The sequence below is a fragment of the Diabrotica undecimpunctata genome, chromosome 3 (assembly GCF_040954645.1).
Source record: "Diabrotica undecimpunctata isolate CICGRU chromosome 3, icDiaUnde3, whole genome shotgun sequence".
Classification (NCBI taxonomy): Eukaryota; Metazoa; Arthropoda; class Insecta; order Coleoptera; family Chrysomelidae; genus Diabrotica; species Diabrotica undecimpunctata.
In genome coordinates, this window is record NC_092805.1 from 151,042,208 (window position 1) to 151,055,652 (window position 13,445).

A 13,445-nucleotide genomic window follows, 5' to 3' on the forward strand; every position below is an offset into this window, starting at 1 on the left:
TTAGCATAGTATGTACGATATTCACTGGAAATACGTTCATTCATTTCGCTACTTACGGAATTCTTCTAATTGATTTCTGTGCCCAGATATGTGAAGTCATTCACACGTTCAATAGTATAGTTGTCTATCGCTATATTATTTTTATTCTCAGGTGTTCTTTTGATAGTCATGTACTTAGTATATATTTGGTTTATTTTAAGCCCTCTTTTTTGTGCTTTAGGATCAATTTCCTTGAACGTTTCCATTAGTCGCGTCTTGCTTATACTAATAATGGCGACATTGTTCAAATGGCGATTTTGTTCTAACTGACTGTGTGCCTTCTTTTATTCTTTTATAGAATTTTCTGCTCTCATGTCTGTTGTTATATTCTAGGATTTCTAGTACTTGTTTTTTCAAAGCCTTTGTTTTTTTTTCTGCATATTCTAGTCGCTTGTATTCTCTTTTCGTTATAAATTTCTCTGCTATTTCTTGTATTCCTTTGAAGTTGGTTAAGCCTAGCTTGCCTTTTTTCCTCTACTGCAGTTTTACATTCATCATCATACCATTTTGCATTTCTTTACATTTTGGCGTTTTCGACAGCTTCCTCTGCAGATTCCGTTATTATTGTTTTTAATTGTCTCCATTCTTCCTCTGCAGTATCTTCCTCTCTGATTCCGTTGAGTTTTATTTGGAGAGTATTTTGATATTTTTGTATCTTTGTTGGACTTTTAAATCCTTTAAAATTTCATTTTTTAATTTCGCTATTTTCCCTTTTGCCACTGTCGCGATTTTCTGCCGCAATTTTGCCCCCACAAGAGAGTGATCTGAGTCAGAATTCGCCCTCTGTAGTAGAGCTATACATTATTTGCGAAATTTGTAAATTGGGGATTTAAGCTCATTTGAGCGCAGTCTATTGTAGACAGTTACCTAACCAACAACTAAAGTGTAATTATCAGTAGCTGTCAATAAAACTATGATTGTTACTCCATGACTTCAACATGCTATTGTATTACTATCGTCGTTTGAGAAAAATAGGACAAAGGAGCATTACAAAATAATTCGATTCTTATATTTACATCGAAACTGTCCAAGTTGTCTTATATACAAAATCTATTTGCTTTACATTAATATTTATGTGGCAATCAGCTGTAAAGTCATTCGTTTTTCCTGCCATACCATATTTTAGCATACTCAGTATTTCTTTTGTGGGCAAGAACAATTTGTGTGCTATAAATATCCACAATTCGTCTCATAATATTTAGTTTTCAAAACAACTTTGTTTTTACGATAAATCGTTCACCTTTTGTAAAGCAATTTTTTTATATATTTACCACGTATATTTTAATTTGTAAATAATAGGGATTTAAATATTCATTATGTATATATAATTTGTTTATTGATTTAATTTTTTAAATAGAGTCTCATATAGTCCTCTTGCTTTTATTTTCTGTGGTAATATACATATTCAATGCAAAAGGAATAAAACCAGCGAGTTCTAGACTGAACATGGACATTCTCCTCCCTTTCTGATAGGTTTATATGTAATTTAAAGATATCGTATGTTCAGAAAGTAACAATATCTGTATGGCGCAGTATACTTGCTTTGACTCATCAGTCATCAGGTAACCATGCGTAAGCCGGCAATGTTCAATTCTTTGTCTTCTTTGTACCTTTTTTAAAGTACTGGTATGTTTAAGGTAGTGATTCTATGTATATTATGAAGGGTGTGTCGTGAATATCATGAAGTTTTGATCCTGTTTTATTCCAGAGCTTTTGCCAGGCCCCCAAGCACATTTTATTGACTGTAAGTTGTAAATCTACTCCAAGTTGAATACATTCTAATTTAAATATTATGTTTATATGGGATTTATATGCCACAAATATTGGTTGTAATGAAAATCAAATATTTAATTTACTAGTGTTTGAAATTTCGACTTCCACTCCGGAAACCGTTCTCAAAAAAATTTTTATTAAAATTCTGGAAATATATATATATATATATATATATATATATATATATATATATATATATATATATATATATATATATATATATATAAAATGTGTACTCGTAAGTGAATGGGATATTTTCGGTCAATTTGGAGATACCAAAGACAAGAGTTGTGCTACTTTATCTATTTATTGAAGACGTTTCGCCCAATGTTTATTGGGCATCATCAGTTCATCTAAAAGAGTATTATTAGCGATACATCTATATGAAAAACAATTAAGTAAATGAGCTTACCTTTAAAAGATCTGTAGCATTAAGTTGTCATTATTGTGAAGAAACATCAAAATTAAACTATTAAATATCAGCAAAAACACAGAAACACAGAACGCCGGAAGATTCCCAATTAAAGTAATTTTATATTAATTTTTTTTTAATTTAACTTTTGAAAACATTGATTGATTCTAAAATCTATCAAAAAATGTAATTGTCAATTTCGAAACGTCTTCAATAAATAGATAAAGTAGCACAACTCTTGTCTTTTTTATCTCCAAATTTACCGAAAATATCCCATTCACTTACGAGTCCACATTTTTTTTATATTAAATTAAACGGTCATATTCCTTAAAGATATATATATATAAAATATTGGTTTGTTTAAAAATATTTCAAAATTCAATAACATTAAAATAATTCAGATAAGTAGGATAATATCCAACAAACATTTCGAAGAAGGAGAGTTATTAATTTCTTGAATTACCTGTACTAAACAAAATGTAAGCTTTGCATAAATTATTTCTTTGTTATACTTGAGTGACCCGCATAATTTTAAGTGAAAACAAAAAGACAATTGAACGGGGTTTTCCAAAATACATTAATGCAGTGATTAGAGACAAATAGAAGAGATTTTAGAAAGAGGTTTTTGTTAGTTTTTAAGAATTATAGAAAATATTATTTGTAAATAAGTTTTAGGAAATTTTATAATTATAGGTAAAATTTTGTTTGTTATCGAAATGAAAAAATGGGGGAATTGTGACGAGTTTTGATTGGCGGAGATTGAAAAAGGTGGGATAAGTATGTAGGAAAAAGTTTAGCGAGATTGAGGAGAGAGAAAAGATATGATCAGTCGGTTTCCAAGTCTGTGAGAGGAACGGTGATTGTTCTCTGGCGGTTCCTGAAATGTAGCAAGCAGTAGTGGAATGTTAGTGAGTTTTTGTGGAGTTAGTGTATCTGACAGAAGCTGAAGCAGCAAAATATTGTATATTCCAAGAGTCACTGTTCAGGCCAACGAGAGTTTCAGTTTATCGTAAAGAGAAGATATTCCAAGAGTCATTTTTCACTCGGGCCAACGAGAGATTCAGTTTATCGAGAGGAGAAAGGCTATCATAATTTGAATGATTTGTGCTTTTGAAGGAGATCATTAAGGACGATATACTTGCAACAATCTGTGTAAGATTTCTGTTTACATAGGGAGCGGTTGAGAGGAGATAATATAGTCTACAAGGAACAAGGATTTGGACCACTCATCATCAGAGAGAGATATTTTTGTTTCTGCAGTTTTTTTTCTTTTATTGATAACAAAATTTTTACACGTAATTGAGAAAGGATATAAATATTTTGATTAGGAGAGTTAGAATAGTTTGGGATTTTGAGTTTTCAATTAATATTGTTTGTACCATTAATTTTGATTGTTCACGTACGGAGAACAAAATTTTGAGAATCCTTATATGAGATTTGTTTATTGAAAACTTTTGAGTGTGAAATGTTTCATTATTTTTATTTCAATATATAGTGTTAGATCATATGTGTTTTTTATTATTCCGGTATTCTCTGGACCTTACCTTTCACATGTAATAGCATAGATATTGAAGCACGAATTTAACCCTGAGATAAAAGAATTAAAAATTGTGATAGAGTCATAATCATATCTTTTAAATAATTTTAATTAATCAAAAAAATTAATCAGCTAATTATTGCTTGGCGCACCAAGACTTTAAATATCACAATAACTGGCTTCCAAAACGTGGGGCTTGAAAATATCGCAGCTTTACATTTGAAGGAAGGGAAAGAGATCTGGAATAAGTACAGGTGATCCAGAGTTAAAAACATATAACATTGAGGGAATTTGAATTTGAAAGTATTTTGACAATTTTTCCAGGGAATATAAATTTGATTTATTGATTGATCGTAGTTAGTGGATATTTACTGCTATTGAATTATTTGATTTTATTTTCTTTACCAATCGTACATTTGATATTTATTTTGAATTATTTGAATTTTACTGATTGCATATTTGATATTTGTCGTGAAAATTTAATACATTTGGGGAGAAATATTGTCGTGTTCTGAAACATATAGAGTGTTGTAAAATTTCACATTTGGCGGGGACAAAAACAATAACAAAAAGTAACAACATGTCTGTCACAAGGAGACAAAGTAAAATGCAGGAAAGGAAGGAGGATAACAGAGAAGATGAAACAATTTTGGAAGAAGTATCGGATAATGAAGGAAATGTGACAATAGTTGAGGAGAGAAAAGAACTATCAGGAATAGATAAAATATTACAACTAATGCAACTCCAGTCACAAAAAATGGATGAAACAAAACAAACAATGGCAGAAACAAAACAAACAATGGAAGAAAACCAACGGGAAACAAGACAAACAATAGAACTAAATAACAGAAATATAGAGCAGCGTTTGGAAAACTATGAACAAAAATTAGAAGAAAATGATAGAAAAATGGAAAAGCGTTTGGACAAATATGAAAATGAGGTAAAAGTCTGTTTAGAAAAAGTCAGAGAAGAAACAGAGAGGAAACTAGAGATGCAGAGAGAAGAAATAGAAACTAAAATGAAAGATATTAAGACTGTACAGAAAAAGGAATTAGAACAGTTAGAAACAAAATTTGAAATGGCTTTACAAGAAGACAAGAAAGAAATAGAAAAACAAATTGAGGATATCAGAAAACAACGAGAGATGGGAGACAGGAGAGAAGTACTCATCCAAAGTCCGGGTGACATAAAAATACAGTTTGGCGGGGATATTCGGAAAACACACCCAGTACCGTTTGTTAAAAATTTGAAAACCAAATTACAACGTATTAGATATTTTGACGATTGCAAAGAAACAATTAGAAACCATTTGAAAGAAGGAGCAGCGTTATGGTATGAAAGCAAGGAAGATGAGTTTGAAAATTGGACAGATTTTGAAAATAAATTTCTCAACTATTTCTGGGGGAAAAATAAACAGACAGAAATCAACCAAGAGCTACAGAATGGAAAATATCACGAAAAAATGGGAATATCTGAAGAAAGATATGCTTTGCAGATATATAACAATTCAAAATATCTAGAATACAAATATTCTACCGAACAGCTGGTAGAAATGATCAGCAGACATTTTGAGGAAACGTTGGAAGATCACGTGATTTTGAGAAACTATCAAGATATTGATAGTTTGTGCCAATTCCTTCAATTAAAAGAAGCGAAAAGAAAAGAAATGAGAAATAGAAGACAACATGACCAATATAATGGAGCGGAAAGAAGGTATTCATCAAATTATGACCAGAGAAACCGACATCCCAGATCAACAAACGAATATAGGCCGAGAAATTACAATAATTACAATAGACAACAAAATTACGATAACAGGAATGACACACAACAGAGAACATATGAAAATCACAACAGGAATAGAGATGCACAAAATCCTCCGAATAGGAATACTAACGAACAAAGGGACGATAGAAATAACCAGAGCTTCCAACAACAAAATAGAAGGGAGATGAATCATGTAGCAATAGGAAACGACAGACAAATTTCTAATTCTAATCTAATATTTTTAGATGCATTTATAAAACATAAAGCGATTAAAATTGTGATTGATTCTGGATCGGAGATATCGCTAATCAATAAAAAACTAGTAAAAGAATTAAATTTGGACAGATTTGTGTATAAGATTCCTAGGGTTGATTTAGTGGGTGCAAACAATAAAAATTTGACGACAGTAAACGAAGGCTTGGGAGTACAGATAAGAGTGGGAAACAAATTCCATATTATGAAATGTGTGGTGATTGAAGATTTAAATCATGATATGATAGCGGGAATTGATGAATTGAGGAAAAAAGATATCACCATAAATTTTTCGGAAAATAAACTGGAAATCAGAGCAGAACCAGACAACACAGGAGAAGAAAAGCAAACAGATAGGAAAACAAATTCTGGAAGGATCAATGCAAAGGAAAAACGCAAAGAAATCGATATAACTGTAGAGGATAAACCGAAAGTACAAGAACAAGATCTAACAGAAAAGAAAAAGAGAAGGAAGAAAAAGAAGAAGAGTTCGAAAAGAAAGCAGGAAAATAAGATGGAGACCAGAGAAAAACAGGAAATAGAAGGTACAGAAGAATTGTTGGCAACCGACGATAAAACAGAATGGAAGCAGGAAGAAAAAGAAGGTATCATCAGAGAAATGAAAGGAATAGAAACATGGTGCTCGGAATACCAAAGGGAATTAGAGGATAAAAAGAAAACAGAAGAAAAAATGGCATTGATGGACGAGAATCCAGAATTTTGTGAAGAAGTATTATGGACAGTGAACACATGTGAACAAAAGGTGGACGAAAGAAAAATAAATTGTGGAAAAAACATGGAGAAGGAAATAGAGAAGATTTTAGGAAACCATGGAGATTTTGTTAATAAAGTAAATCAAGTGGTTAAAAATTATGAACTTTCTTTTAAGGGAAAATACTTGGAAAAATTTAAAACGAAAATATATCCAATCCCGTATAAAGACAGGCAATATACGGGGTATTTTAACATTCACGACATCTATCAATATCATGAATAGATTTTAATAACATAGTGAAATAATTTGATCCTAGAAAACTTTTGTCATTTTTAAAATTTAACAAAGAGTTTTCGGCAGATCAAATGGCGGGGATTTGTTATGATATGTAAAATCGAGAAAAATATTGGTTTGTTTAAAAATATTTCAAAATTCAATAACATTAAAATAATTCAGATAAGTAGGATAATATCCAACAAACTTTTCGAAGAAGGAGAGTTATTAATTTCTTGAATTACCTGTACTAAACAAAATGTAAGCTTTGCATAAATTATTTCTTTGTTATACTTGAGTGACCCGCATAATTTTAAGTGAAAACAAAAAGACAATTGAACGGGGTTTTCCAAAATACATTAATGCAGTAATTAGAGACAAATAGAAGAGATTTTAGAAAGAGGTTTTTGTTAGTTTTTAAGAATTATAGAAAATATTATTTGTAAATAAGTTTTAGGAAATTTTATAATTATAGGTAAAATTTTGTTTGTTATCGAAATGAAAAAATGGGGGAATTGTGACGAGTTTTGATTGGCGGAGATTGAAAAAGGTGGGATAAGTATGTAGGAAAAAGTTTAGCGAGATTGAGGAGAGAGAAAAGATATGATCAGTCGGTTTCCAAGTCTGTGAGAGGAACGGTGATTGTTCTCTGGCGGTTCCTGAAATGTAGCAAGCAGTAGTGGAATGTTAGTGAGTTTTTGTGGAGTTAGTGTATCTGACAGAAGCTGAAGCAGCAAAATATTGTAAGTCATATTTCTCTACTTATATTCCAAGAGTCACTGTTCAGGCCAACGAGAGATTCAGTTTATCGTAAAGAGAAGATATTCCAAGAGTCATTTTTCACTCGGGCCAACGAGAGATTCAGTTTATCGAGAGGAGAAAGGCTATCATAATTTGAATGATTTGTGCTTTTGAAGGAGATCATTAAGGACGATATACTTGCAACAATCTGTGTAAGATTGCTGTTTACATAGGGAGCGGTTGAGAGGAGATAATATAGTCTACAAGGAACAAGGATTTGGACCACTCATCATCAGAGAGAGATATTTTTGTTTCTGCAGTTTTTTTTCTTTTATTGATAACAAAATTTTTACACGTAATTGAGAAAGGATATAAATATTTTGATTAGGAGAGTTAGAATAGTTTGGGATTTTGAGTTTTCAATTAATATTGTTTGTACCATTAATTTTGATTGTTCACGTACGGAGAACAAAATTTTGAGAATCCTTATATGAGATTTGTTTATTGAAAACTTTTGAGTGTGAATTATTTCATTATTTTTATTTCAATATATAGTGTTAGATCATATGTGTTTTTTATTATTCCGGTATTCTCTGGACCTTACCTTTCACATGTAATAGCATAGATATTGAAGCACGAATTTAACCCTGAGATAAAAGAATTAAAAATTGTGATAGAGTCATAATCATATCTTTTAAATAATTTTAATTAATCAAAAAAATTTATCAGCTAATTATTGCTTGGCGCACCAAGACTTTAAATATCACAATAATATATATATATATATATATATATATATATATATATATATATATGTATATATATATATATATATATATATATATATATATATATATAGAAAACATCGAGAAAAGGAGTACGACCGTCAATCCAATATAAACTAAGGTACACTCGAAGAGTGGTGGGTTTATCGGTCAAAGTGGAGAAATAAAAGACAAAGACGATGGCTACTTCATCTATTTATTGAAGACGTTTCGCTTTCTGCTCAGAAAGCATCATCAGTTCATCTAAAAAGAACAATATGAAACCAAACATCCATAGAGAAGTTATAACCAAAGTGTGTTACCTTACAAAGACATGTAGCAGTCAGTGATGTAAAAAATATGAAAAAGCTTACAAAGCTGGACATTCAGAGTTAACGTTGTATATAACAATTAATTGAAACTAGGTAAAGTTTGCAATTTGACAAAATTAGCACAGCAAAAGAACATGTGATAAAAATACATGTATATATAAAAAAAATTTTATAAAAACTTTGTAAAAAACATTAAGGTTTATTTTAAAGTGTAAAGAACTAGAAAGATCATTAGATTGCACTTCCAACAAATTTATTTAGAAATTATATTTTAATTTTAACTTTAGGTAACATTATAAGTTATTAAAGATTAATAGTAATAAAGAAAAAAATGAAGTTACCAGTCTTTAGCTTACTGAGGCTCGTTGGTAAATGAATTTAAATTCAAACCTTTAAATTCATTTACCAACGAGCCTCAGTAAGCTAAAGACTGGTAACTTCATTTTTTTCTTTATTACTATTAATCTTTAATAACTTATAATGTTACCTAAAGTTAAAATTAAAATATAATTTCTAAATAAATTTGTTGGAAGTGCAATCTAATGATCTTTCTAGTTCTTTACACTTTAAAATAAACCTTAATGTTTTTTACAAAGTTTTTATAAAATTTTTTTTATATATACATGTATTTTTATCACATGTTCTTTTGCTGTGCTAATTTTGTCAAATTGCAAACTTTACCTAGTTTCAATTAATTGTTATATACAACGTTAACTCTGAATGTCCAGCTTTGTAAGCTTTTTCATATTTTTTACATCACTGACTGCTACATGTCTTTGTAAGGTAACACACTTTGGTTATAACTTCTCTATGGATGTTTGGTTTCATATTGTTCTTTTTAGATGAACTGATGATGCTTTCTGAGCAGAAAGCGAAACGTCTTCAATAAATAGATGAAGTAGCCATCGTCTTTGTCTTTTATTTCTCCACTTTGACCGATAAACCCACCACTCTTCGAGTGTACCTTAGTTTATATATATATATATATATATATATATATATATATAAACCAAAGGTATTGCTTAATTGCTTACCATCTGCATTGTAACCTCCTTCAATCTGGTAAGCACTTGACGCAATTCCAAATAAAAAATCCTTAGGAAATTCTTCCTTGGCTGTGGATGTCCTAAAAAGTGATTAAATATTATCAAGAGTTGTTACATACATACAAGTGAATTAGACCTAATACAAATCTCATCGATTTATTCGCAGTTGACAATTTTTTTTTATTTTTCAAATAAAGATTTGCGATCTGTCCTGTTTGGACAATAATCAAATTTGATAATTCAAACAGCGAAATTAACGAGCGAAGAATACCTGCCGGTACTGGTACCTTTTTGTTAAATTTAACTAAAATTAATATTAAAAAAAATTTCTTATATTCCAAACAATTTACTTATGAAAATCTATCTGGTAAGTCCAAGGGTTTGTGTCTCTTAGGTCTTCTCACTTCCCTGCTGTTGTCTAGTAGGTTTACGGCACTAGAATTTGGAAAAATTCCTAACCGCTTTAAACGTCTGTCAGTACACTTTTTTATTTCTTCGCTCACAACACTTACTGAAGCATCACGAAATGGACTTCATTAGGGACGTAGTATGGGGCATTAACAATCTGCCTAAGGACCTTCGATTCTGCAGGATTTCAATATTAGATTCGCTTGCATACTCCCTTAGTTAAATGCCATAGGTCCAGATGGGTTTTAGAATTACTTTATATACTAATAATTAATTTTTTATTGATAGTTCAGATCTTTTTCCAAGTAGCCAGTAAAGTTGTCTTAATTTTAGTCCGAGTTGTTTTCATTTATTGAAGATGTGGTTTCTCCAAGTAAGTCGTCTATCAAGATGAATACCAAGGTATTTTGCACTATCGGTATATTTTGATTGTTTAGTTATACAGGAATCAAACTGCCAAGGTAAGAGTTGACAACCAGTACACCCAAAATATCAAAATACAGAGAGTTGTCCGCCAGGGTTGCGTGCTGTCCTCACTACTTTTCAATGTCTACAGTGAAGCGGTATTTTAAAAAGCGCTCTCAGACTCAATAGAAGGTTTATCTATCAATCAAGAAGTTTTGAATAACTTACGTTTTGCAGACGATACATCTGCACATGCAAATATCCAATTGACTATTGAAGATACTGCAATTGAGAGTGTTAATAACTATAAATACTTAGGAACATGGATAACATCAGATGTAGGCCAAACCAAAGAAATTAGGACACGGATTGAAATAGCACGTGCATCTTTCATTAAACTTAAAAAGTTTCTTTGTTGTCAGGATATAAGGTTAGAACTACGCCTGAGAATGCTTCGATGTTACGTGTTTTCTACTCTTCTGTATGGCTTGGAAGCGTGGACACTAAAACAAGTCCATCTGAATAAGTTGGCCGCCTTTGAATTTTGGTGTTACAGAAGAATCCTACTAATATCATGGATTCAAAGAATGTCAAACGTGGAAGTAACTAAAAGGATAGGAAATGAGGCGGAAATAATATTAACTATCAACAGACGAAAACTTGAGTACTTAGGACATGTGATGAGAGGGCAAAAATATGCATTATTACAACTTACTATGCAAGGCAAAGTCCGAGGAAAGCGAAATGTGGAAAGACGAAGAATATCCTGGCTTAAGAACTTAAGAAAATGGTTTGAATGCAGTAGTGCAGAACTTTTTAGAGCGGCAGTCAACAGAGTCCGCATAGCCATGATGATTTCCAACCTTCGATAGAAGATAGAACTTAAAGACGAAGAAGTTGTACAGGTGGACATGTCAGACTTTTAGTTGTAAAAGTTTGTAAATCAAACCAAAACATGGTTTGATTTACTTTTATTAACCTTGATTTTCCGTTTTCTTAACCACATTTGAATGATGTTTAAGTGGTCCTGTAACCTTCTACATGCTTCGATTGAATTTGTATGCGACGAGAAGATGACGGTGACATCAGCAAATATTGTCAAGGAACACTGATCAGAAGTGGGTAGGTCGGCAGTGTATAATAGATCTAAGACTGGACCATGCCAACTATCTAAAGTACGACCGGTCTACAACAAACCCCTTCCATAAAAAAAAGCAGCAGTAGTTACCCAAATTACAAACTGCTCAAGCAACTAAAAAAAAGAAAGATAAAGCAGTTCGATGAGATAATATCCCGAGTAAATAACGAGACAGGAAGATGTTGGCTGCGAAAAGGTTTTTTAAATACAATTATCGACGTGGAAGAAGACCAGTCGTATGAAGAAGCAGAATATTAGAATCTGTTTACAAAAAGAAATATGTTAAACAATGCAAAACTACAGGCATATAAAACTACTTGGTCACAATATATGAAAAGAAAAAAGATGGCAAGAAGATATAGGAATAACGAAATAAATACTCATATAAATTGATATAAGGTTGAATGCTCGAATAAATGAAAGAAACATTCTCTCTCCTGTTGCCGACAAGAATGTAGCGTATAATTTTTAAATAATTTTAAACTGTTTAATTTAAGTTTAATTTCATGTTTATTACATTCTGCGCTTTGGGCTTGCTCAGCCCAAATTTGACGAAATGCCCTTGATGATGCTGTAGAAAGCGAAAGTACTTGGGCAAGATTTGATTATTAAAATTGTGCTCGATATTTGCCTTTAATTTTCCAAAAATACTCATATGGTAATAGAGCTACTACGAGTAAACATTTTATAAATAAAAAATCCGAGTATGTGAAGATTGTGAAGGTATATATAAAGGTGTAGTGTTATGAGAGGTGTGGCAGATACTGATAAATTTCATTTGAAATTTTAATTGTATAGGGCTAAGAGCTTTATCAGTATTTATTCTGGAAACCAGATGATAGATCAGAAAATATGAATATCACAGAGTAAAATTCCTTTGTGTTTAATTTATACTGATGATGTAATTTTAGATTAAGTAGAACAAAAAAGAGTATCTAAAGTGTTTATTTAAAGATGTTAATGCTACTGCGAAGAATATTGTACCTTTAAATGGTAACATAATTAATAAAATTAATAATTTAAGTACTTAGAATAGATTATTGTATGTTGCTGTGTATATATTATATAAAAGAAAGGCTCCAATGACACTGAAATTTTTTTTTATAAAACTGTCATAAGGTCAGCTATGACGTATAAAACTAAATATTTAAATACAAATAAAGAGGCACAACGAAATATTTAAACGATTATTTATTCAGTTCTGAACATGTAAATAGTGAATTATATTAAAATCAAAATCATGTTCGAGTCTAATCTAAAATAGCTCGCAAAGAAGTTAATTTTATAGTGGATTAATAACTTAAGAAAAGTAATTAAGTATAAAAGTGAAAGTGATTTGTATACTGAATATTGGAATCGTGAGTAGATAAAATATACTTTTTTCATCTATTTGGATTTATATATTTAAGTAAACAACTGCAATCAGTTATAAGTATTATCCAATTTACATGAACTGGTATCACAACGAAAGCTGTAAAACAGCACCGGTTTTAGTTGGATTTTAAAATCCATTTAAAAGATGTCATCTTCCAATCAGCTACCACAAAATGCATCATACTCAAAAGCAGTTAGTCAACCACGTAGTATATTAATCCCAAGCAGAGATCAAGCTATTTTGTTTAACACTCTAGAGAATTGTACAATTAATGACTATCTTGAAGGATTGAGTCAGCATATAGAACCGAAAAATATAATTTTTGCATCCCGTATATCAAACGGTAGAATATGCATATATCTATCATCCAAAAACCTAGTAGATAAATTCATAGCAGAAACAAAGAAGATAATAGTAAATGGAAATATACTAGAAGCGAGAAGATTAATAACTCCATCAGTCCGCTTA

General features: G+C 30.9%; 2 protein-coding genes across 3 annotated transcripts in view; one reads left to right on the forward strand and one right to left on the reverse strand.

Moving 5' to 3' along the window:
* Nucleotides 1–13,445, forward strand: part of Actbeta (inhibin subunit beta) — a 221,951-nt gene that overhangs the window by 189,008 nt on the left and 19,498 nt on the right. The window lies entirely within an intron of this gene.
* The window catches only part of LOC140437569 (myrosinase 1-like), a 370,048-nt gene that overhangs the window by 33,278 nt on the left and 323,325 nt on the right, over nt 1–13,445 (reverse strand). For both annotated transcript variants that reach the window (XM_072527171.1, XM_072527170.1), the window contains one exon: nt 9,640–9,731. In XM_072527171.1, coding sequence (XP_072383272.1) covers nt 9,640–9,731 — 92 coding nt within the window. The remainder of the gene's footprint in view (nt 1–9,639; nt 9,732–13,445) is intronic.